The sequence below is a fragment of the Festucalex cinctus genome, chromosome 21, assembly GCF_051991245.1.
Source record: "Festucalex cinctus isolate MCC-2025b chromosome 21, RoL_Fcin_1.0, whole genome shotgun sequence".
Taxonomy (NCBI): Eukaryota; Metazoa; Chordata; class Actinopteri; order Syngnathiformes; family Syngnathidae; genus Festucalex; species Festucalex cinctus.
The window spans coordinates 16045749-16072290 of NC_135431.1; the positions used below are offsets into that span (position 1 = coordinate 16045749).

At 38.8% G+C, this 26542-nt stretch overlaps 1 protein-coding gene across 1 annotated transcript; it reads right to left on the reverse strand.

Annotated features, from left to right (window-relative positions):
- Positions 1-1123: 1123 nt before the first annotated feature.
- thbs1b (thrombospondin 1b) lies at positions 1124-16831 on the reverse strand. Its single transcript, XM_077510738.1, has 23 exons — positions 16656-16831; positions 16496-16580; positions 15850-16409; positions 14599-14674; positions 14330-14407; positions 14142-14251; positions 13849-13974; positions 12760-12856; positions 9481-9654; positions 9233-9409; positions 8976-9149; positions 8780-8907; positions 8543-8695; positions 7689-7907; positions 7507-7614; positions 7037-7196; positions 5854-5972; positions 5269-5503; positions 4946-5173; positions 4591-4862; positions 4401-4498; positions 4191-4330; positions 1124-2852 (listed from the first exon to the last, which is right to left on the reverse strand). Exons 2-23 carry the CDS (start codon positions 16557-16559, stop codon positions 2845-2847), a joined length of 3504 nt encoding a protein of 1167 aa, XP_077366864.1. The 5' UTR covers positions 16560-16580; positions 16656-16831; the 3' UTR covers positions 1124-2844.
- Positions 16832-26542: the final 9711 nt, after the last annotated feature.

A 26542-nucleotide genomic window follows, 5' to 3' on the forward strand; every position in this document is an offset into this window, starting at 1 on the left:
ATTTTTAAACCAATTCTATTGGGTTATTCAATTAACCCAAACAGTTGGGTCAAATGAATAAACCACAAAACAACCCCAAAAGTTTTTTTTGTTGTTAATAATTAATTTCACTCAAATTTTTTGGGTTAAATAATTGAAAAGGTTGGGTCGGTCCATTCTTGATGCTTTTTTTATTTATTTTATTCTGTTCTTCTCCGACAAAAACACATTGACAGATTGATATGCTGAGTGACAAACAAAATGGAAGCTTTATTTTTTTTATTTATTTATTTATTGGCTTATGTTGGTCCAAAAAAAGTCTGTGAGTCTCAATACAAAGCATAACTTGGACGTCACTGGTGACAATGAACTTGCAATAGTTTGACCTTGGCCCTCCTGAAGCAAATACCCATCACAAGATCGGTCTTGTCTAACCGGGTCACCTGCTAGCTGAAGCTAAAGAGCAGACGTTTGTGTCACATTCCACATATTGACCTTCATCACCTCTTAGTGAGAGAAAAACCTGACGGTACAACTCTCTCAGGGTCTTACCAAAAAGACTTAATACATAACTCAAAAATGAAAGCAAACATAACCCAGATCTCAATGAATGAAATATTGCAGATTTTTTGAGTCATCAATCCATTTTCTATATCTCTTGTCCTCATTAGGATCGCGGGTGAGCTGGACCCTATCACAGCTGACCTTTGGGCAAGAGGTGGAGCACACCATGGAATAGTAACCAGTCAGTCACAGGGTACTAGAGGCAAGTATTCACTCATGTTCACAACTACAGACAATTTAACTCATTTAGTGCCATTGACGGCTATACACGTCGAAGATCCGTTTTAATCGGGCTGAAAGTGAATGAGTTAGATTCTTCAATGAATTTATACTAATAGTCTTTGATTAACTGGGATTCAAACCCAGGTACTTGTGACTGCGTTGCAGACTTGCTAATCACTAATCTATTACTTTTGCCCCATTGTTTTTTGTTTTTGTTTAAACAGTGTAATTCATTGAAAAACAAAATCATGCAATGGGTTGGACTCAGAGTCATCCAGTACTTGAAAGAGAATAAAACAAAAATCTCACCAAGTACTTTTGTGATAAGAACTGACTCAAAAAGCACACACAATCACCAGACTTTTAACTATTTATTATCTTGAAGTATGTTACAAAATAATAATCACTATGAATAAAAACAGCATTTTGTACAACTAAGAACATGTTTACAGACAAGCAAAACTAAATGTACAAAAAAATAATGATAATATTGATAAACAAAATAGGTCCCCCGGCCCAACCCCCACCTCCCCAAAAAAATGATAAAGAAGACAACATCCTCACATCAGTGTGCAAACCGTTTATACAGACGGACAGGTGCCTTTTTGTACGGCAACAAATCCTGATAAATTATTTAAATAGCATTTATCTACACACGCACGCACTCATTGACCTCTCACAAACAGCTAAGAACAAAAGAGAACAATAATTTATCTGTTAAAAAAAGCATTGGACATATACGATAAAGCAAAAATTATTCTTTAATAATAATTAAAGAAGAAGAAATCTCCCATTTTACTGTCATTCTCGCTGGTTGTACTCAAATGACGACATTTAATTTACAACCCATGCTACACGAATACTAAAATCCTTTCAATGGAAAATGAAATGCTTGTGTTTGTGTCGATCAACAGCAATGAGGTAATATTTGCGCATCATTTAGTTTTGCGTGTCTTTCCAAAAGGACGCCAACATGTCATGCTAGCCTTTGTTATCAAAAGCAAAACAAAATAGTTGTGAGTTGGGACTTGATAAGAGCAACACATGCAGTTTCTGAAACCTGATTACTCCTTATTTTGTTTATTTTTCACTGTTTTATCAGATTGGGTTTGTACTTTTTCAAAGTACAACTTTTATTTCCTGCCTACATTGTAGACAAGAGTCAATAAATTACATGTATTTACATAATACCTAATTCAAACCTCAGAAGATGAGGATACGTCTTGTTATTCACCAAGGTTTGGTTGTGACATGGTGGAGGGAATGTAGACTGATTTTTACAAGATTTTCATTTAACCTGAGAGTTTTGGATAGCATTCCTCCTTTTTCTTGGGTTTTCTCTTCAATGAATTCTTAGGTAGATGAACACAAATTTTCATTTTCCATCCATGGCCAGCCTTCCACACACAAACATCCATAAGATTATGTTCACCTTATTTCTAACGCTACACCGTTTTCTTCAGTTATACGTCCTCAACAACAAAGATTCCTAAAATGTTTCTGCTGCCGTCATCCTTTTGAGTCCTCAAGAATTGTATCTTTCAGAATGTGCAACCTGGTAAAGCAAATGGAATATTTACTCGAGTCTTTTCTTTGGGATGTCCATCCGGAGGGTAATAAGGTGAGCTAGAAAGGCACACGGGCGAGTAGCTGAGAGAGAGGACGTAAAAAGTTTGCAAGTGCATAGTTGTCTATGGGGAGCCCTGCCCGGACAGAGATGAATGAGGTCTTTCACGGAGTAAGAAAGCAAGGAGAGCTGGGACAGAAAGGTGCTGGTGTCCTACAGGCAAAAGCGGGAGGGAATATTTTCCTTTTGCTCTCCAGCTTTCCCCACTCTTGCGGAAGGGTGGAGGTGAAGGGACTCTGATCCTCAAACGGTACTCAGCCGTTTGGTTTTCGGCCCAAATCGACTTCACGTTACCCTAAGGCCGCCTACATGCCCTTCACCCTCAACGAGGGTACACATTGCACAAGAAAGCGCTGCGCAGATAAATCGGTCCCTGGACTTTACAAGAGAATACAAAAAAAAAGTTCATACTACTAAAAGGTGCATTTCTCAGAACATCCAGCGCTGTGCGTTTATGCATCTGTGAAAGAAAGAAAACGGGGTTAAGCGTAGCTAGTATAGGGCGATAAAATAAGACAATATTGCATTTACATACTCTAAAAACACTTGGGTCAAAACTAAGTAACATAATTATTAGGGATGGGCGAGTACCAATACCAGGTATCGGTATCGGGCCGATACCAGCCTTTTTTCAAGTACTCGACTACTCGTGACGCAGACGAGTACAAGCGACCGATGGCAGAGGGGGAAGACGTTAAGTGAGTCCTCCTTGCCTGTAACTGGCGCTAGCTTGCAGCAGTTTTTCACCAAAACTTCACCGGTTTGGAAATACTTCAAAATTGTGAATCTTAAACTAAAAGAGCATTTTTGTGTTTTATTTTGAGCATTAAGACTATTGAAGAGTGACTGTGGTGTTTTTTTTTGTCAAAATTAAAGGAAATATATTTGTTTAAAAATATTTTTTAGTGATTTTTTTTATTTGTCAAAATGTACTACTGGTATCGGCAGTTGGTATCGGTATTGGTGAGTACTGAGGGTCTGAGTATCGGTATCGGTATCGGTCTGAAAAAAAGTGGTATCAAACATACCTAATAATTATGGATAAAAAATGGACCCATCAACTTTATGGGTCAACTTTACCCAACTTTCTGTGTTGTTATAAAAATGAAAAAAGAATGTGTAATTGTGTATAAAACAACCCAGACAGTTGGGTCAAATCGAACCAAGTGGAGGAGCTGACCCAACTTTATAGGTAGTTTTATACGAAATGACACAATTTGTTACACCAAGTTGGGTCAAATTGACCCAAGTAGATGATCTGACCCAACTTTCTGGGTTGTTTTAAACAAAATGGCCCAATTTTTTGACCCAAAGTTGGGCCAAATTAACCCAAGTAGAGGATCTGACCCAATTGTATGAGTTGTTCTATACAAAATTACCCCTTTTTTTTTGGGGTGGAAAAAAAGCCCCAGAAAGTTGGGTGAGATCCTCTGCTTGGGTCAATTTGACCCAACCTTCTGGGTTGTTTTGTAAAAAATAAAAATAAAAAAAATAAAATGACCCAAGTAGTTGATCTGACACAACTTTCTGGGTTATTTTATAGAATATGAGCAATTGGGTCAAATTGACCCAAGTAGAGGATCTGTCCATTTTTGACCCATAATTGGGTTATTTTTTACCCAAATGTTTTCAGAGTGCAGTGGAACCCCTGAAGTTGTGCCTGCGAATGGTGCAGATGACCCTGTCCTTGTCATTCAGTATGATATGATATCCATCAAGAACAAATCAACATCCCAGTACTGATTGTGTTTGACCTTGGAGTTTCCACTGCATAGTTTCTTGATACATCAGTTCTTACCTCTGCACTCATACTTGAGGTCTGAGAAGTAAACCATCTCCTGGGAGAAGACAAAAAGACCTAGCCTGCCTCCGGCGTATGTCTTGTCATAGATGCTACCAGAATCTGCCATGATCTTCTTTCCTTCGTACATCACAACCCTGAGTGGGTAAAGGAATCGTCGGTGAGCAATGATCAAATCTATTGGACATACATTTGTCATCTTCCCACCTGATAAGCCCTGTTCTTGGTCTGTGGATCAGATGCCATCTGTAGGCCGTGTAATCTTTCCACCCGACATTCTTAGGGTCATGCCAAAGAGTGCGGACCTAAAACAGGCAAAAATAACTATAATCTGTCCATAATCCGCATGGCGAAGTCATCAGTTATGACGATAGAGACAAAGAAAGTCATACTGTACCTGTCCTGCAGTATTCCCGGTATGCCAAAGGGCATTCCTGAGGTGTTCTCCCGGGCCAGTGGTGGAATTGACCACTTTGATTGACAAGCCAGAGTAGCCCTGGGCTTTTGTGGGTTTGTTGGACCAATAGGTCTGAGTGATCTGCTTCCACATCACCACATAGAACCTGGAGCTTGACTGGTAACCAAACACGAAGCCCGCATAGTCGTCATCCCTTTCGGTGTTGATGAAGAAGGTCCCACTGAAGTCCACTGCATTGAACTCATGATATCCTACAGAAGAAAGATTCAAGTTGTAGAACATGAACTTTCTGTACGGTTATCTGTGAAAAGCAACAAGGAATTTTGATACGTACCAACAGCAATTCCAGGGTCACAGTTGACTGTTTGAACCAATTCTTTACCCTGGTGACGAACGACCCAATTTGGATCAATCTGGGAAGTCCCTTTGGGGTCTAGAGGAACCATTTGGAACTTGCGGAAGTCTGTCTCGCTAATGTCAAAGTTCTCTGGACACACATCGTAGATGTCGGGGACATTGTCTTGGTCAAAGTCATCTTTGCATGCATCTCCACGGCCATCACCTGCAAAAGAAGAAGGATGATGAATGGGAAGAAAATATTGAATAGGAGCACACAGATTCCATTTCAACCCCTTCCTAATCTTTCATTGTCCTCACCATCAGAGTCAACCTGGTCAGGATTATGCGCCAGTCTGCAATTGTCTTTGTCGTCTGGGATGCCGTCGTTGTCGTCATCGTGGTCACACGCATCTCCCTTGCCGTCCTTGTCGTGATCAGCCTGATTGGCATTGGGGATGTACGGGCAGTTGTCCAGGTTGTTCTGGTGTCCGTCCTCATCGATATCCTGGTTGCTGTCACACTTGTCCCCCACACGGTCATCATCGGAATCCACCTGCAATGGCAAATGATCCAGTAAGTAATTTGAGATGATGATTGGAAATGAGGACTCAAGGGATTTTATGAACGGAGAAATTGGATAATTTAGGTTTTTACTTCTTTGGGCAGTATCATCCATGTCTAGACTTGACTTTAAAGTTCCAAAAACTGTCAATGGCCCGTTGAAAAGACCCCTAAACCCCCACTTCATCTTTTTGAACTGACGTGCCCTTGAGGGCTAATAACTGAATCTGTTTGTCTCTGTCTTCTGTGCGTCTCTCACAAGCTACGGAGAAAGACTGAGAATGTGTATTGTCGCTGTTGGATGAGCTGGAAGGAAATGAGGAGGGTGCAGTGTGCACACACCTGATCTGGATTATGTTCCAGGGGGCAGTTATCACACATGTCTCCCACTCCATCCAAATCTGTGTCTCTCTGGTCCACGTTGTACACATAGGGACAGTTGTCTTTTTCATTGAGTATGCCTGGAAAAAGAATGGAAAGAATGATTTTGATTTTACATGACATGACAGTGCTGACTGCTATCCTAGCGGTCAGCAACCGTGACTGTCAAAAGAGGCCAAATAAATAACAAAACATCTGTCTGGAGTCGCAAAACATTTGAACATTGTGATGAACGAAACAGTGTGTTAGTGTTAGTCTAATGTACTGAGGGTTCAAGAGATAACTAGAGCTGCACTATAACAGTAAAAAAATGCAGCAGCCAATACTCTGAGATAGATTTTCTTCTACCTTCTATTTTTGGATTATTATTATTATTATTATTATTGTTATTATTATTATTTTATTATTATTTCATAATTCTTTTTTCATACATTTTTAGGCTTCTGTCTTTTTGTAAAATTCTGACATTTTTTTTGTAATTATATGGACAATTATATGGATTTACTGCCTCTCTTCATCCTTTTTTTTTGGGACATTTTAGGGCTATTTTTCCACCACATTTTTTCTGCCTTTTTTTGCTATAAATTTTCCAACATTTTGGGCAATTTTGTGGGAATTCTATTGTAATTTTCTGGATTTTTTTTCTTTTGTTTTGGGACATTTTTATGGTTACATTCTGAATATTTCCTTTCCCATCCTTTTCTTAAACTAAATTTTTAGACTTTTTTTTTTTTTTTTTGTGACAATTTTGGGGACATTTTATGGTAATTTTCAAGATTTCTTCTTTTGTTTTTGGACATTTTATAGTTACCTTTTGAAAGTGTTTGTTTATCCTTTTTTTAAAATTCAAATTTATGACAATATTTGAAGTTTCATTGACACTATGGTAATTTTCTGCTTATCTTCTTCTTTTTTGGACATTTTATGATCACATTTTGTATTTACATTTTAGGTAATTTTTAAAACTTTTCTATGGATCTCTCTTTTTTTTTTTTTTTTTTTCCCCTGACAACTTAAACATTTGGATTTTTTTTCAATATTTAAGTGCTCTTTTTTTTTTTTTTTTTTCTAAATCAATTTATTTGAAGAATATTTCATCTAAAAAATAAAAATGAATATGTGTACACCTCGTAGCCATCCTTACCATCTCCATCTATGTCCACAGCGCAGGCATCTCCCACTCCATTGTTGTCTGTGTCTGTTTGGTCAGGGTTGCTATTATAAGGACAGTTGTCACAGCGATCACCCACGTCATCACGGTCATAGTCATACTGCCTGGGGTTGAAGGTTAATGGACAGTTGTCCTGTTTGGGCGATATTAAAAGATGGAAGGGAAAGTTAGGAATATGTGTTCAGGTTCAGGTCCTCATCATCTGCCTTCAGACTGACTGAGTGGATCTATTTAGAAGGAGGTCTGTGGAATGAAAAGGTGCTTTATTTTTAGGTCAGATTCCACTTGTAGCGTTGGAATTTGCGCACAGTTGAGTCCCTTCAGACTTGTACCTCAGTGATAGAATTTGCGTTTTTGGCCAGGGAAAACATTTGCTTTTCCCCCTGAGCCGCACCTTCTCCCCACCTAGTATTGCACATGAATGATGAACATGCACTACTTACTCTGTCATCGGGAATGCCATCATTGTCGTCATCAATGTCACAAGCGTCTCCGATGCCGTCCTTATCATGATCCTCCTGTCCAGAGTTGGGGAGGTTGGGGCAGTTGTCCTGGATAAACAGAAAACGAGGATCGTCCACCTGCTGTGCAAAAACCAATGTGCTTCGTAAATCCTTTTACCAACCTTTGTGCAGTGGTAGGTAGCGTTCTCCACGCAAACCAAGTCAGCATTGGGCCAACCATCCAGATCAGTGTCCTCTCCGCAGATGTGTCCATTGCCAGCGTAGCCGGGCTTGCACTCGCACCGGAACATGGGTTCCGAGAAATGGCCGAGGTAGTGGCAGCGTGCGTGTTTATTGCAGTTGTGGCTTCCATCCAGGCATGGATTTCGGGGTGTGCACACCTAGAAAGGGAGGAAGGGAGTCAATGAATGTCAGGACACCCTACCGCAGGGGTCTCCAAGTTCGGTCCTCGAGAACCCCTATCCATCCTGTTTTCCATGTTTCTCTCCACTAACACACCTGATTCATGATCGGGATCGTTATCAGGCTTCTGCAAAGCTTGCTGATTAGCTGATCATTAGATTCAGCTGTGCTGAAGGACGGAGACATGGAAAACAGACTGGATAGGGGCTCTCGAAGACCGAACCTGGAGACTCCTGCCCTACCTTCATCATCAATCCTCCAATATTTAAAGCCGGACCATCAATCAGTCATTAGAGGTGGGCATCCGTTAATGTTCCGTCAATCGTCATTCAACAATCCGCCACCAAAATGGGACGTCCATCATTGACGGATTGACGAATTTATTAACGGATTGGCGACTACATTGACGGATGAAAAAACACTTCCGTCAATGCCAAATACGCCAGTTTTTACAAGTTTCCTGTCAATCGTCAACAAAATGGGAATCCCTCTTTGACGGATTTACAGAGCTTCCGTCATTACTAACGGAATGCCCACCTTTGGATGTTTCTGAGCGTAAGGACTGAAGTTTAAATGGAAGTGGCCTCCGTTCCGAAGGCGGCGTTGTACACACCTGTTTAGTAGCAGCCGCCTGCTCCACACCTTTACCAAACGGTTGAGGTCCTGAGTAACGAGGCGGGCAGGGGAGACAGTTGTAGCCGGGATCGGTGTTCTCACAGCGGTGGACACCGTTAAACTCGAAGCAGGCATCAGGAACCTCTTTGCACTGTTTAGATGAAGAATAATTCAAATCATTCCGCTAGAACTGACAGCAGATGCGTTTCGGTCAACTATTTGGTGGAGTTCTGACCTCGTCCAGGTCTTTACATTTGACACCATTGCCAGTATATCCAACAGGGCATTTCCCGCACTTCCAAGAACCATCAGGAAAACTGTTACACTTGGCCCCAGCGAAACAAGGGTTTGATAGGCATCCATCTGAAAACAGTGAACATCGTTCAAGGTCCGAAGTGTCATTTCAGGTATCTCAAGGATCAGTTCCTCACCAATGGGACACGTTTTCTTGTTGCACGTCTGCGTTTCTTTGCCATCACCAACACAGTCTTTACCATCATATTGTGGCTCAGGGTCATTGCAGAGGCGTTTACGTGTTTGCACGCCGCCTCCACATGTAACAGTGCATGTATCCCATGGTGACCAAGGTCCCCAGTTGCCATTGACTGAGGAACACAAGGAAGAAAGGTTGCACAATAAGATTTTGTTGTGATATAAGGACGTGCAATTGAGTGTACCCGAAACATACTGGGGCACGGAGACTTTTGACACTTTTCCGTTTGGCGGCCTTCTCCCACACAGTCCTTGCCTCCAAGCTGGGGGGTTGGGGAATTGCACAGACGGATTCGAGTGATGACGCCAGCCCCGCAGGTAACCGAGCATGTGGACCACGGCGACCAGTGGCTCCAGCTGCCATCCTGCTTGACTGAACGTTCAAAAAGGAGTCAGCATTGCACCAAAGTGACACAACTAGTATTCATTGTGGGGACAACCTACAGCGCTTGTCACACTCCTGAAGGTAGCAGTCCCGGGTCTGCACCGAGGTGCCCTCGCAGTTGTTGTTGATGCGATCGCAGGAGCGTCCGCGCTGCTGGATGCCCCGCCCACACGACACGGAACAATGGGTCCATTCAGACCACGGCGACCAGCCGTCCTCTGCATAGTCGCTCGCTGAGGAGGAGGGAGATGGAAAGAATATGGGAGAAAGACACAATGAAAGAGCTATTGGGGAAATGCGGCACCCCCACACCACCACGACAATCTTACACTCTAAAAACAGTTGGGTCAAAAATTGGACCGATTCATTAACTTGGGTTAATATGACCCAATTTTGGGTTGTACAAAATAACCCAATACAAAACAATCCATAATGTTCAATTCAGAAATTAACTTGGGTCAATTTGACCCAACTTTCAACTGGGTTCTTTTATAGAAAACAATTCAGTAAGTTGGGGCAAATTGACCCAAGTTAACAGGCACCCAAATTGACCCAGCAGTTTTACGAATGTATACTCTACACCAGGGGTGGCCGAATTCGGTCCTCGAGAGCCCTTAATCCAGCCTGTTTTCCATGTTTCTCTCCACTAACACACCTGATTCATGATCAGGATCGTTATCAGGCTTCTGCAAAGCTTGCTGATTAGCTGATCATTAGATTCAGCTGCGCTGAAGGAGGGAGACATGGAAAACCGGCTGGATAGGAGCTCTCGAGGATCGAACTTGGCCACCCCTGCTCTACACGCTAAAACACTTGGGTCAAAAATAACCCAAATTAGATTAAAAAAAAAAGACCAACCAGGCTTTTTGGGTTGAGTCAATGAATAACTCAGAAAACAACCCCAAAAATGGTTGCTTTGTGGGTTATTAATTCAATTTGACCCATCTTTTTGGGTTAATTAACTGAAAAGTTGGATTGGTTCATTTTTGACTCAATTCAATTGGGTTATTCAATTAACCCAAAAAGTTGGTTCAAATGAATAACCCGCAAAATAAAACAAATTGGCATCAACAATTTTAAATAAGTCAAAGTTGGGTCGATTCACTTTCTACCCAACTTAAATGGGTTATTCAATTAATCCAAAATGTTGGGTAACCCACAAAACAGTTGTTTGTGGGTAATGTATTTTGACTCATAACTCATAAAGTTGGGTTAGTCCATTCTTGACCCAATTTGGGTTATTTTTGACCCAACTGCTTTTAGCGTGTAAATGAACCGGGGAAATCTTTTATAGCAGAAAGCTAAAAAGTTTGCATTTAGCTTGGATTTAGGGCCTTCTGTTGCGGATGGGCAGAGCCTGATGTACTAAGAACAGGCGGGCCCACTGTCCTAAAGATGCACTACATTGGGATGCCCCATTGACTTATGACTTATGTTTTCTTTTTTTTTTGCGCTGGTGTGGAATGACTTCAACAAGTGGCTGAGGTCCACGTGAATGTGGCCCCTGCTGTTTATTTTGGTTTTAGGCAAGAGTTGCAGCCAAGACTGCGCAGGTATGACTAACATGTCACGCACGCGTCTTCATGTGGACGAGGCCTTTACCAAGCAGTCAAACAATTTTCTTCCCCACTTTGACCAATTTGGCAAATTGCAGCCATCTCAGCTTGAAGAATTCAAAGATGTTTTTGAACACAAAGCGCCAATGTTCCACACACATAAGTGCCCTTTTATTTATTCCAACATGAACGCAGTTAAGTCATCTCTGAAATTAACATACTTTCTCATGAACAGAAAACTTTACATATCGGGGAAATATTTGTGGCTTTTATACGGGAAATTACACGGAATCTCTGTGGGAATGACTGGGAGCTTGTTTCGATGAATGCTCCGTCCACATTTTAGCTTACACAAGCATTTACAGTACTGCATGGCACGTTTGTATGGCTGTAATTGAAGTCTACAGTGGCGCCTCTGAGGTCGAATACATAGTTTGTTTAGATTTACAAAATAATCCTGTGGGAAATAATTTGTTAGCGGGTCAAACTGTTGCCATTAAAACCTTTCTTGAGGCAATATCTTAAAGGGATACTTAACTTATTTAGCCCATTATAGCAATAAAAAGTGAATATTTTGTCTATAACTTATTTGATACTTTTCATGTACAATTAGTACCTTTAAAAACACATTTTGCAACTTGCTGTCGACTGAAAATGACATCACAAGGGCTCAGGTAGCCAATCACAGCTCACCTGTTTTCTAAGTTTGGTCATGTGACATTCACAAGCTGAGCTGTGATTGGTTACCTGAGCCCTAGTGATGTCATTTTCAGTCGACAGCAAGTTGCAAAATGTTTGAAGTTTGTAGTTTATTGAACATATAAACATAACGTATAAATATATAAACATAAACAAATAGCAAATAAAAATTGAAAGAAAGAAGAAGAAAAAACTCATAATTATTAGTGATGGTTTACATGTCCAAAGGTAATAGAAAGAAATTAAAAACTTATCTAATCCTACCCCTTATTCTTTGTATCTTATTTCATTATTAGTACAGTAAATTAATACAATACAATAAAAGAAAATGTGTAATCATACTTATGTAGACAATTTCACTTTAACATACGTACAATTGTCAGTAGCGTATGTGCATGAATTTCTTAGGCGTGTGTTTTTAAAGGTACTAATTGTGTGGGGAAAAATAATGAAAATATCAAATTTATTATAGGCAAAATATTATTTTATTGGCAAAAATGGCTAAATAAGTAAAGTATCCCTTTAAAGATGTAGTCCGAAAGATTTGTTTTGGCCTGTCTGGGATGTTTTCTGGGCGGAGACTCGACGTTTTTGTTCTAGCCAAGCCTACCCTCTTAAAATAATTGCCAGTCATTTTTTTCTGCAAAAAATAAAAAAATTTAAAATGGGCCTAAATCATCACCTCATGTTGCAAATAGTTAAAATTGTTGTGTTTCAAAAAAATAAAAAATAAAAAAATAAAAAAAACGACTTGGGCAGTTATTTTTAAAAAGGCGTTGATATGCAAATTAAGCTGTGTGAACTGTCGCTCATGATTGGTGGACTGGTTTCAAAGCTCGTTCCTGGTTGGCTGCTTCCTTGAGCGCCAGTTTTAAATGTTTACAAACAGCAACAGAAAAATGTCAGAGTCCCTTTTAATTAAGTAACTTTTGCTGAGGTATTTTATATGAGATTTATGACGAGTTGTGTCACTTGATTTAATCTTCAAATTTGGTTTGGTTTTTATAGTATAGTAATATATATAATAATAGCGGAGCCCATTTCAACAAAAATGCCTTGAGTTAAGTGAAGTAAAATGCTTACGTGTTCCACAGCGAGGGCAACACTCGCCATCCGGCACAGTTGCGTTAGCGCAGGGAATCAGAGGACAGGAGATCTTGCGGCACACTGTTGCCGAATTCTAAAACAAAAACAGTTTTTGGTTATCTCATTGGCCGTGATCGAACTGAAGCTTGACTGAACCAGGATGGTTTGTTGCGCAACTCGAATGATCTCAAACCATTTCCTTTTAACAATTGCCATCTTACAATAATTCGCCAAATAAAATCCAGGTGTCTGTCTGCAAATGTAGACCCCTGCTGGCACCGATCCGCCTGCTGGGTCAGCAGAGAGCGGGAATTTGACCAAAGCCCTCATACAAACAAGTTTGGTTTCAGACTTGGCGACTGTGTCCGAGACATGCGGACGGCCTGAATGACCCGGTGGCGGGTTCAATTACAGTCAAACCTCGGTTTTCGAACGCTTCTGTTCTCAACCAAATCGGTTTTCAACCAGAAAATTCAAGAATTTTATGTCTCAGAACTCGTCCAAAAATTCGGCTCTCGACCAAACTGAAAAAAAACGAGCGTACCTGAACGCGACTCACTCGGGAGCCGAGCTAACTCGAATGCCCAGGATGCTTCCTCCGTAGCACATTTGTGTTCAAAGTTCATTTGGAGGAGACCTGTTTATTATTATTTACGCAAATCTTTTTTTTAGTTTTGCATCGTGTATTAGCCCCTAATCATGGGTCCAAAGAAAGCAAGTGCAAGTGGTAAAGCTTGTGAAGAAAAGAGGAAAGTAGCGCACAGAATTATTGAATTTAAAAAAGAAATTTAGCATTTTGGTTGTTTTTTTTTCATCATTTTAAATAGGATATTTAAATAAAACAGTCTATTTCTACCGTTTTCTATTTATGGTAGACGGTATACAGTGCAGTTTATGGTGTAAAATAATAATAATAAAAAAAAAAAACTTGGAAAAAGTTTTTTTAGACTTGTAACGGATTAAAATTATTTGCATTCATTATAATGGGAAAAATTGTTTCGGATTTCGAACAAATCACTTTTAGAACAGCCTTCTGGAACGGATTATGATCGGAAACCAAGGTTTGACTGTACAAGATTTGCGCACCTGACAAGTGCACTCGGTGCACTGATCCACGGTCCACTCGTGCGTGTTCTTGTGCACGATGCCGTTGTGGATGCAGACGCCGCCGTGGATGCCGATGCGAGACTTGATCAGCTTGTTCTCGTTTGTCTGCAAGGGAGACGGTTTCCAAAATCAATCCTTACATCTGCATCAAAAGATCCCAGCCCACCAGGCATCTTCCCTGTATTCCAGATGGCCAGTCCAGCTCTGAACATGTCTAATATTTCCCATCAATGATCGCAATATGATCGGACCCACGCATGTTTCTTGCTTACCAATTTACGGAGCTCAATGGACAGCTCCTTGACCACCACGCCGAGACCCTTGAGCTCCTTGAACATGCTGACGAGGTCCTCACAGGAGAAGCCACAGACCATCTGCAAATCTTCAGCACAAAAAAAAAAAATCCTGTTTCATTCCTTTGTGTCATAACATAGCCCGCAGGAGCAATAAAGATCTTTACCTTTGGTTTTATGACCAGTGTACTCCGTCCTGATGGCCGAGGATCCATTCAGATTCTCCATGATCATTGAATCGGGCGCTGGAGGTCGAGTAGAACCACACTTAAAATAAGTGCTCACACAACTCAAGCGTGATGATATATTTTCAGTACACGCTGGGGAGTATTTTTTTACGCGGCCAAATATTACATATGAGCAAATGATAGCACTAAATGACATGAATCGGATAAAAGTCGTGGGAGTGTAAACACACTAGTGGTGAATTACTCACAGCTCTGACATCCCTTGTTGCGGAGGATGGCGTCCAAGCTTGTTCCAAAAACAAAGCGCACGTTTTGAAGGACACCCTGCAAACACGAGGGTGAAATTTAAACTATATACTTTTTATTGATTCATACGCATTCTTATTTTTATAAATTATACCAGGGGTGTCCAAGATGGAAAAATTGAAGAATACAAGGAGCGCTATGACATTCTTTAATTTAAGCTTCACTTCTTTCTGTCCCCTTTCATTTCTTTTTTGAAAGAATGAAACAAAAATTTGGAATTGAATTGTACTTTAATCACACTAAAACTAGTCAATTAAAACTCACTTTCAAAAAAGCAATCCCGTTCACTCCGATCTGTTTGACTGGATTTTGTCTGATTTTGCAAGGCCCACAGAATATTGTGTTCTTTTGCTATAAAAACATGGAATCTATCAAAAGAAAGATTAAAGTCGCTTCTTTCATCAGGAAAAAAAAGTATATTTCTATCTGTTTCTGTTTTGCACCAATTATCGAGTTTCATCATTCACAAATCTGTTTAAAACAGTGGGAAAAGACCTTTTTTCAACATGGCCCTGGTTGATCTCATTTGTTATGCTGCCACCTGCTGGCCGTTTGTGTAATAACTACCATTTCTGCAACCGTTCTTTGCAGTTGAGAGGCTGCATCAAAGCCTTTTATATTCTCTAGCATAAAAAAAACATATAAATATGTCTTTGGGACACTTAAAACATAAAAAAAAAAAGTAGCCCCGTATCCTACTAGAATAGATACGCCCCTGCCCTGAGTAAGTTTCAGTATTGAGGACCAAACAAGAGCAATTTGTAATGAGAAAACAAATTTTAAAGCAGATTTGACTAATTTCTCGAGAATAATTTATATTTTGCCCTCCCCCCAAAAAAATATTGTACACGAATATACGTGAAAATTTGTCACGTGCATGTTAGTTTCAAGAAATAATGGTAATTAATAATGCGATATATTCACAAATCTAACAAAAAATGAAAAATTTGTATATTTTGTGGGCCACTAAAAATTGGATGTGGGCCGCAAATGTCCCCCAGTCCATATTTTGGACACCTCTGCTGGACACAGTCAGCTGTTTATTGCACACGGTGCTATTGTTTTCTATCTTAATTGCACTTGCATATATTTAGTGCACACTTTTCGTCCGTGTGCAATAAAGATGATTTTTTTTTTTACGCACTTTTACGCATGGATCAGTCAGCTCAAAGTGTCTCGTACTCACTACTCACCATGAACCTGTCCTTCACGGCTCCTTTCCCGATCCTGAGCTGCGCGCCGGCAGGCGTCTCCTGGGTCAAGATGCTCTGGATCGGCGCCTCCAGCTCGGCGTTGTTGACCTCCTCGCATCCGGCGTACAGCAGAGCGCGATCCTCCTGCACGAACAGCGTGATGTTCTTCCAGTGACCCGTGGCGAGGTCCACGTCCTCGATGGACACCAAATGCTGCTTGTTCTCGGTGGAGAAAACGAGGTCCAAAGTGTTGGCCTTCCCGTTGGAGACGATTTCCAGCACCGGACCCGAGCCGTCCTTCTTCTCGACGGTCAGGAGGCTGCCCCGGGTGCGCTTGGCTTGCTTGAAGTTGAGCATCAAGAGGAAGCCCCTCTCGGCGTGGATGGAGTCGATCAGGTCCCGGAGGGCCCGCTCGGGGACCGGGGGGATCAGGTCCGGGTTGATGATCTTGTAGGCGGGGCTGTACGGGTCGTCTCCTTTCACCTGATTGACCCCGTGGTTCTTTTTGGGGACTTGGATCAGCTCGAACAAGTCGTACACGCTGTTGTCCTCTCCGCTCTCTGTACGGGGGTAGAAATGATAAATAAATTGCCATCAGTGTCTTTATTTTATTATTATTATTATTTTACTCGTTCAATTGGATCACCTGCTACTCTGGCACCCTCACAGGTCCAAAGCATCAATAACAAAAATATCCCCGTCAGCTTCATGATCAGACAATTTTTAACTGCCTGTGAGGAAAAATACAATTATTTAAGTTGATTTATTGTAAACTTTTTAACTAATCTAATCTTTTTTTAACTCACCTGTACACAAAAAAAAGTAGAGGGTGAAAAAGGACAAAAATAATACAAATCCAGCAATAATCCTTAGGAAATGATGTGTATCAAAATTTGGAAAAATAAGGCAAAATCTCCACTGGACATCAGCAATATTCATACATTTTATGGGGAGAAATGTGTCCTGGATGGGGTCAGTCGCAATAAAAGTCCCTTCTAAGCTGAGGGGGGGACAAAGTGCTATTTAAATAGTTTAATGCCATTCCCAGCAAGTGGCCTCGTCCAATCAGGGGTGAGGAGAGAAGGGTCGAGTTTATCATCCATAGGGGAGAGAGAGAGAGAGAGTGAGAGTGTGTGGGAAGTGTTTCCTCTTAGGCTCAAGGTCCTCTCTTCATTTTCATTCCTATAACAACAAATGCTAATCAAGAGTAATATCCGAGTCTTGATGATCTAAAATTGATGTTAGTTATGTCTGACTAACCTCCGTCAAGCTAGTGTGTGTTTTTTTAATTTTTTTTTATTTTTTTTTTATTTTATTTTTTTTAAGTCACTCATTTATATCGTGAGTCAGCAGGACAGCACTAAACCCATGTAGTTCTGTTTATGACCACCAGGAGTCGTTATAACACAGTAGCCTGAAGCAATCAAATGTGCTGCTGGGCTCGGATGAGGTCTCGGGTACAAAACATGTGTCGTGCCTGAGTGCACTCTTTTGACTGAGTGCGCTGTGAGCGCCCGCCATGATTTGAGCGGTGATTTTCACTGCATGTTGACAACTTGAAGGAATTTAAAAGAAAGGCAGAGGCATCTATCTATACTACACGACACCCGGTCATGGTCTCATGCCAATTAAGTAATTAAGTAGAGCTACCTTGAACTGGATTCTAATTTATTCACATTATTATTGTTAATATAAGATATAAAAAATAAAAAATAAAATCAGGCAGAAATTTTGAATGGGACTGCTGACTGGAACGTTTTGAATGGAGCAAGTGGTGTGGCAATTCCAAATAAAAAGTTAAACATATATTTGAACTTTGACTTTGAAAATTTGAAATAAAATTGTAGGGGGAAAAAAAAAGAAGAAATTGGAGGGTTGACAAACAATAATAAAAAAAAAAATCTTATTTTTGTGCTTTTATTTTGAAAATTGGGGGAAATGCAGTAGTGATAATCTCAACAATTTACAGTTAGAACTGTTTGAATCGGTCAAAAAAATGTAGAAATTAGAATGAATTGGGGGAAAAAAATCTTAATTTTGGCCTTTTATTTTTCAATTTGGAAAACATTGCAGTAGGTATAGGATGAACAGTTGAGTTTTAACAGTTTGATTTAGTCAAAAAAAAAATGTAGCTATTAGAGTGGGAAAAAAAAACGTAAAAATCTTAATTTTGGCTTTTATTTTGAAAAAAAGTATGGATAAGATTAACAGTATAAAACTGGAACGATTGGAATCGATCAAAATATGTAGAATTGAGAAGGGGGGGAAATCTTAATCTTTAGGCTTTTATTTTGAAATTTTGAAAAAAATAATGTAAACGAGTGGAACAGTTTAAAGTTGAAACGGTTAGACTCGGTCAAAAAAAATGTGGAAATTAGAGCTAAAATGCTAAAATGTAAATTTTTAATAGAGCCTTGTCCACCCCGTGGGCACCCTGGCCATCTGAATTATAAAAGTATTTAGCGCTGCCCCTGCAGGCAGCTGTCAGTTAATTACTAACACCTGCATCGACGCACACACACACAATTGTTTTCAACTGAGTTCTAAGACTAATGTACTTTGCCGTGTTAATTCCCCCCCCGCCCCCCCAGTATTTTTTTTTCTCTTCTTTTTTTAATTATTTTTTTTTGAACCGCAAAAACATGGCACGATTGTCAAAGAAGAAGCACATGACTGCACCAGTGCCTTTTGGAGAAATAATATTATTTCCAATTTTGTTTTACAATATTTAAGAAAAGTAAAAACAAACAAACAAAACAAAAACGATGAAAATATTATTTGACAACCCGGAGTGACTCTGCAGCTTCTAAAAATTCCCAAGTGTCTAAGAATGTACTCTTGACGCATCTTCAGCTTATTTTCAGGTCACTGTGCACCAGCTTCTTTTTATGGGCTTCCGTGGACAATGTCATTTACATTCCAGAGCGCAGCAGGAAGCGGAGGAAATAGTCACGATGGTGTTCTGAAGCATCCGATGGAATTGCTGCCCAGAACCAGGCTGCTGATTCCGTTGAATTTGACCTCTTGTGACAAGTTTTCATCTATGAAACACACTATCAGAGAATAACTTTTATTTAGCTTATTACTTTATAATAACGGTGTAATTACTATATTGGTAAAGTATTGATATTTGGATGGAAAATCTTGTAATTGTTACTTCAGTCATAGTATACAGGTCAGCCAGGACAGAAAAAAAAACTAATAATTTGCTTCTGGTTCAATAGGAGTAAACCATAATCATTATGAAATATCTTAGCAGGTAAATTTTAAATAAGTCTGTGAATGGCAGAAAAAAATCTCAACCAGCCGTTTAAAGTTGAGGGTAACGTTTATTGACCTGAAAAAAAAAACACAATAAAATGTATTGCTTCTTTTGGAAATATCAAGAACTATCATACAGCCAATAAATTAGAACACACGTGCATATTGGTCACTTTAAAAACTCATTTTTTGGGGTTGCTTGCCATGGATATAATTTATTAGGAATTTCAAACAGTGGCAAACCTTTTACAGCTTTGCACACATTCCTCGGATAAACCAACACAAACTGCGGTGACCTGCTCTCTGGCGGCAATAAATAGTTGCCAAATGACCTTATATGGAGATATAGCGAGGTCACCTGCCACGTACGCATTCCCAGCATGCCTTTGCAGCGTGCATAAATATCCTACATGGGGAGCCTTCTTCCTTATACCTCGGTTTGTTTTGATGCCGGGTTGAAATTACTCGTACGGTTACACAATGCGGTGACTCCGTCCGTAGGGGAAATATTCGGTTTGTTAAGACTTCAATAGAAAACACTTCATAAATAAGACATGAAAAGGCCTTGAGGCTCATTTTTTGCGAGGCTGGCGGACCGTGCTCTCTCCAGTCCCGCCCCGTCCGATTTTTGACATCTATGTCCGTCAATGTCAGACATTAGCCACCCCGGACCGACATTAGCGTCATGGTATGTCATCATCACCTTCTCCTTCTGCCGATTTTCATATACGGGAACTTTTGCAATAGATTACAATAACATGACGATCAAATGCCTTTTTGGTTATTAATAATGAGTCATCGTGTTTTCTTTTGTTTCATCCTTCATGGCAAGATTCTTTGTTGGATCCATTTGGAAATGTCACTTCATGTTATCTCTCACAATTATTGCAGAGGTTATACAGTCGAATACCTTTACAAAAGACCGATGGGAAATCTGTTTTGATCGTTGAGAACTTTTTCGATGTATTGAAGGATCCTTTTGGCCTGTAAAATATGTAAATAGTGATAGGACATTGTGATTTTCTAGGAATGTTGTGGAAGTGATCATTTGAAAATGAGAACACTGGTAAAGATATATAGAAATAAAATGTTGCATATTGATATTTATACCATAAATTATTGCGAGAAATCATGAATATGATCTGTGTCTCCATTTTAAGTTAATTTTAATTTCTTTTAATGCCACATTTTTTTTGGTTTTTTTTTTTAAACACAATTAATAACCTCCCCTTACTTGGAAAGCATGTACTGGGGGAATTCCAGTCGCAATCCAGCAGACACGTCCACATCAAAATTTAACATTAATACATTTAATAATAAGGCATATATTTGTGGAGACTGGAGTCAAGTTGTATTTTACAATTTTAAAAATGTGCAGAATTTCACAAGTTACTTCATGTTAAAGGTTAAATAGCTCTCAATATGAAAAGAAAAATGCACTGAGCTGTCACCGTCTTACAAATGCAATTATGCCATCTAGTGGCAGAAAAATGATTTCAACACAAATCAATATCACACTTGTTTTTTATAGTAAATTTAATTTTAACACAATTTAATAAATTATCATGAAATTACTATATCAATAACTAAAAGATGCACCCATATTTAACATGTTTTGTTTCCACTTTTATGTTAACAAGAGTATGAAAACTTACACTTTTAATTGTACATTTAGAACAGATGTAAAATTTGCGATTAATCATGTGTTATGAGTTAGTTACTATTGAAGATTAATTACTATTCAAAACTTTAATTGGCATCTTCACATAAACAGATATAATTAATTATTAATGCTTACATGTAATGATATTGTTAAAGGCCATTTGAGCGAATTTGTCACCTGTGGAGTCCCGCAGGGATCATAACTCGGCCCTCTGTTGTTTAGCATCTGCTGTACATGCTTCTGCTTGGTGATATTATATGTAAATATAACATTTCGTTTTCACTGTAATTTTGATGATACCCAACAATACACTTTATAACTCACAAACAAGCATGATTATCTGGAGGCGTGTCTTGCTGAGATTAAACAATGTATGTCCTTCGTTTTGTTGTTGTTTTTTTTTGCTTCTTGACTGATAAAAACAGAGATGTTGATTGTTTGGCCTGACCGACATCATCCATTTTCACAGAAGCAAGCCCATTCGCTCCCGTCTGTTTTACTGGATTTTGACTGATTTTGAAAGGCCCACAGAATATTGTGTTCAATTGCTATCAAAAGAAAGATTAAAGTCTCTTCTTTCATCAGGAAAAAAAAAAGTATGTTTCTATCTGTTTCCGTTTTGCAGCAATTAGCATTAGAAGAGAGCTAAGTTACATCAGTTTTCACAAATCTATTTAAAATTGTAAATAATTTAGCTTTTTTTTATACACGGCCCTGTTTTTTCTCCTTTGCTCTGCTGCCACCTGCTGGTCGTTTGTGTAATAACTATCATTTCTGCAACCGTTCTTTGCAATTGAGAGGCTGCATCAAAGCCTTCTGTATGCTCTAGCATTAAAAAACAAAACAAAAAAACAAACAAAAAACGTATCAATACGTCTTTGGGACACTTACAATTTTAAAAACAACGTATTTACACGTTATTGGGAGCAAATGAGTTAAGGACATTACTCTGCGTTCATTTGTGCTTTTTCATAGTTTATCCTATCTTATCCTCAGAAGACATTTAAAGACACAAAAAAATTTTGATTTCAAAATAGTTATGTGACGTGAAAGTGACCATCACATTGGTGGTCTTAAGAGATTACGAAGGGGATCTGAGGTCCTCATAACAAAACGTCTTGAAAATCTGTAAAAGCGTATTAACTGATATTAAGGCGTTTTAGATTTAATGAGAATTGGCATTATGATCAAATGCTAAATAAACCAGATGGAAAAAATAATAATCTGCTTAGTTCGGATGCTTTGTTTCTCTCAGAATAGCTCAGAGTGACCTAGAAATATATAAATGAAAATGAAAACAAAATCTGTAGTGCTTGTCCTCCACACGTATCAAGTATCATCTTCAAGAAATAATCTCTGTTACTCTTCTGTCATTCTCATTCTTTAGTATCAGCGAGGGGAATATCTGCCTTACATGTACTGCTGCACAGTTGTTTATTTTGGCAAAAAAAAAGTTGGTTATTTTAAAACACATCATCTGCAGAGTGATAAATAGCTCCCGGCCTATCTAGTTTAGTACCTCCTCTTGAGTCCCAGTTGATACAAAGCAGGTTTGCACTAACGGCCGTGTTGATGGAGTTGCTGAGCAACGATGCGATGCGGGACACTTGAGAGTAAAACAGGGAGCTGTTTCAAGGGTTATGACCACAAACTAAGGACTCGAGCCAAAAGAGAAGGCCTTTAGATGTTTATATGCACACAGTCGCCCATTGTATTACGTCAAGGATGATAAAAAATGTCTCAACTTTGCAAAAACCCCAATCAAACAAATGCAGTGAAGGGTGACGCGCTGAAAAGTTCTACATAGCAATTATACCTCATAATAAGGGCTTCATAATCAATTTATTGCAACACTGATTTGTAATAAGGAGAATCGCATCTCTGTCATTGCCATGGCAACGCTGGAAAATCCATCCATCCGTTTTCTATACGAATGTCCTCATTAGAGTTACGAGTTAGCTGGAGCCTCTCGAAGCTTGCTTTGGGCAAAAAGTAGGATTCAGATAAATATTGATACTACATGTAATATTTTTTAATTGAATTATATTATTAAAGGTAATTTGAACAAATGTGTTATTTCTAGTGATAGACCGATAAGGTTTTTTCATGGCAGATATACCCATACCGATTATTAGTAGTCAAGGAGATTAATATTTCAAACCAATATTCATTTGCAGTAAAAGAGAAACTATTAGCGTCAAAGTAAAATAAATAAATAAATAAATAAATAACTCTTTATTCGCATAACATCGAGAGGCGTAGAACAAATTTGAATAGACGAGAAACAACGAGAATGTGTCAAGAATCACGAAACGCTAAGCTAACTTGGGCTGTGGAGGTGCACAGGGAAATAGAGGAAATAATCTGACAAACACACACTTCTCAGTCAGGCTTATATACACAGCGAATCGATCAGATTGGCTGTGGCTAGACATGTGGGTAACAGGACTGACATGGAATTATCTGATTGGCTGTTGACTAGATAAAGAGATTAAAAATTCCTGACATCACAAAGCTTCTGAACAGTTGAAACGAGATGCTGGTTACATCAGTTCAAAACAGACACTTGATCTCAGTTCAAAACAGACATTTGACCACACGGTCATGACCCAAACATAACCATTGCATGACCCAGTCATGACAAACCTAAATTAAAAACTAAGCAAGTAAGTAGTTTAAGTTTTCTACTGTAAATAATGTTTTCCAAAATTTCAACATAATTTCTTAATTTTTATTTTTATTATTTTATTTAAAAAAATAAAATAAAAAGTGTAGGCAGTTTCCAGTGTCAGCCTAATTTTTTGTTTTGTTTTATAAAATGGAAATGTAAATAAATCCATAAATGAAAAGTTCCCTGTATCTCACTGAGCAACAAATGCATGTTGTCATGTGCTGGAGGTTGGATCCCAAAGTGCAGACACAAATTAGATTTTCACTATTTATTCCCATCAAAAGGCGAGAAACAACGAAAGCTGCACAGATGAACAGAAGGCAATAATCTGGCAAACACACACAGTTCTCAGACTCCTACTACAGACAGTGAATCAATCTGATTGGTTGTAACTAAGTAAAGGATTAAAGATCGACATCACATAGATCCTAACACCACCAAACTAACAAAAGAACCAGTTGAAACTAGATGCTGTTACATCAATTCAAAACAAACACTTGTTACATCAGTACATAAAAGACACTTGAACCCGGTCATGAACCTAAACTTAACAGGTCATGAACTCAAACTTAACCCTGGCGTGACCCCAAATCCTGGTGTGACCCCAGACATGTCACATGTGAATGTAAGCTAATTTAGGGTTTTCGTCAGGGTTTGTAAAAACTTCGCAGACAATAAAAAAAAATTGTCTGAATATGTTCAAAATGTCTTTGTGACAAGTAAAAACTGTCTGTGAGTATCTTACAAATCTAGATGAAAACCATAAATTCTGCTACGTTTGCAAGCATTCACTGCTCAGTGAGATACCAACTTCAGATTCGTAAAAAGGTCGATGCCGATATTTGTCAAAATACCAAATATCGGCACCGATAATCGGTCTGTCCCTAGTTATTTCCGAAGTGCGTATAGTGTATGTAATAATGTATATGTGTAATGTCACCCTTGGAGTCCCGCAAGGATCAATAATCAACACTCTATTGTTTAGCATCAGCATGTTTCCGCTTGGTGCTATTATACGTAAATATAACATTCATTTTCACTGCCATTCCGATGATAGCCCTTAGAATAACAAACCTGCATGATTACTGTAATCCAAAAGCATGCATAGCTGAGAATAAACAATTGATGTCCTTCAATTCCTTGCTTCTTGCTGCGGATAAAATAGTGACGCAGAGATCATAATTTATACATTTGTTTTCTTTCTCCTCGACTATTGTAACATGTTGCTTTCCGACTCCAGCAAATTTGTCATTATTTCTTTGTTGTTAGCATTTTTACTGATGATTTACATATACCATTTACTTAATTCTTTTTTTGTTTTTAATAGCAATGTGCATTTTGTTTTGAAGCCTGAGTCTATGGTGTTTAAAAGCCCTAATAATCAATCATCCCATTATAAATAGCTGACGTGACTTTACAAGCACACACTTGTGCTTGTGAAAATGTGTCAATCATTAACCGTTTTTTGTACAATTTGGGGAAAGTCATTGAATCAAATACTGGAACTGAGAGAAAGTCCCGTAAAGAGCAGAAAGTGACGAATTTAATGGCGTTTTCGGGGGCGAAATGCGAGTAATAATTACGTCCGCATTGATTGATAACAACATGAAAAATCAAGTCTCAATTGATTGCAAATTGTGGTTCAAAGCCACAACCTCTGACTGCTCGGCAGACACGCTAACCACATATGGCACCATGCTGCCCAAAAGATACAAACAGCGACTGCAATTTCTGGAACTGTTATGTTGAATACTTGCCATGGTAAGTGATGAAAATGTCATGTGGTTTTACTGGAAACTGAAGGATTTATACGATGTTGAGACACTAAAACAAGCTTTACAGTATAATATCGTTGCATGGTGTGATATCGTCACAAATTATTTACATTCCTCATGTAAGACTTCACGTGAGTTTTAAAATTATATATTTAAAAATGAAATCACTTTCAAAATGGAGAAGTGCAGGTGTGATGTAATCTAAGTTTCCGTAGCGTTAATTTAACACTAGGTGATTAACTCTGTGAAATAACACCGACTCTGGGCACCATTTAACTCTGAAAATGTTAAAATTACTCTTTAAAAATCAACGGCAAAAATGTAAACCTGGAATTTTAGGTTTACGCTATCTCCATTTCTAAGAGGGCTCAACAGCACTGTTGTGGAAACGACACGATATATCGATATGAACCGGATTTATGACACAATAGTAGTTGAAGTCCTCCACTTTGCACTCTGTGTCAAAGCGGCCACCAAAAAACGTACAGTCAGTTTAGAAGAGGGGTCACCAATTATGAGTAACTCTAACCTGCATTCTTAAATGTAATATGTATTAAAGGTAATTTGAACAAATTTGTTATTTCAGAAGTGTGTACGTCCCCTGTGAGGTCCCGCAGGGGTCAGTACTCATCCCTCTATTGTTTAGCATGTACATACTTGGTGATGTTATAGGAAAATATAGTGTTAGTTTTCCACTGTTATTGTGATGATACCCAACTGTATATGCCTTTATAGTTCAATTTTGATGTGTGCTTTGAAGTCCACGTTGTTGTTTTTTTTAAAAAGAAGAAGATGAAGTTATACAACTAGACTAAGTGCAATTTCTGGAGAAATTGTGTGGGAATGCTGAAAGCTGAATGCTAAGATTTGAATCAAAGTGGAATGCTTATGAAGTAAATTGAGAGATAAATTATGAAATTATGACCTCTTGGTTACTGGACAATGCACTATACCAACTGTGCGACAGAGCAATGTAAGACACCTGATAATGACGGTAAGTTATATCTATGGAAGTGGGTGTGGAAAGTGATAGAAAAAGTTCAATGCCATTGAAAATGAATGGGGAAAAGTTGATATTACAAGTTAAATTGTGCAAATACTGCAAGTAATGTGGAATCGGACGATATATACCACGGGAGGTGTGAATTTTTGAAGCTAGTTGAAATTTGAACAGTGTAAATTGGAAGTATTTATGTGGGAGTTGTTACGCGGCAAAAAAGTGTGGAGAATAAAAATCACAATAACATATGTGGGAATGCTGAAGCATTCCCACAATGACTGTAATTAGTTCACTTAAAAGAAATAAAATAAATACATACAAAT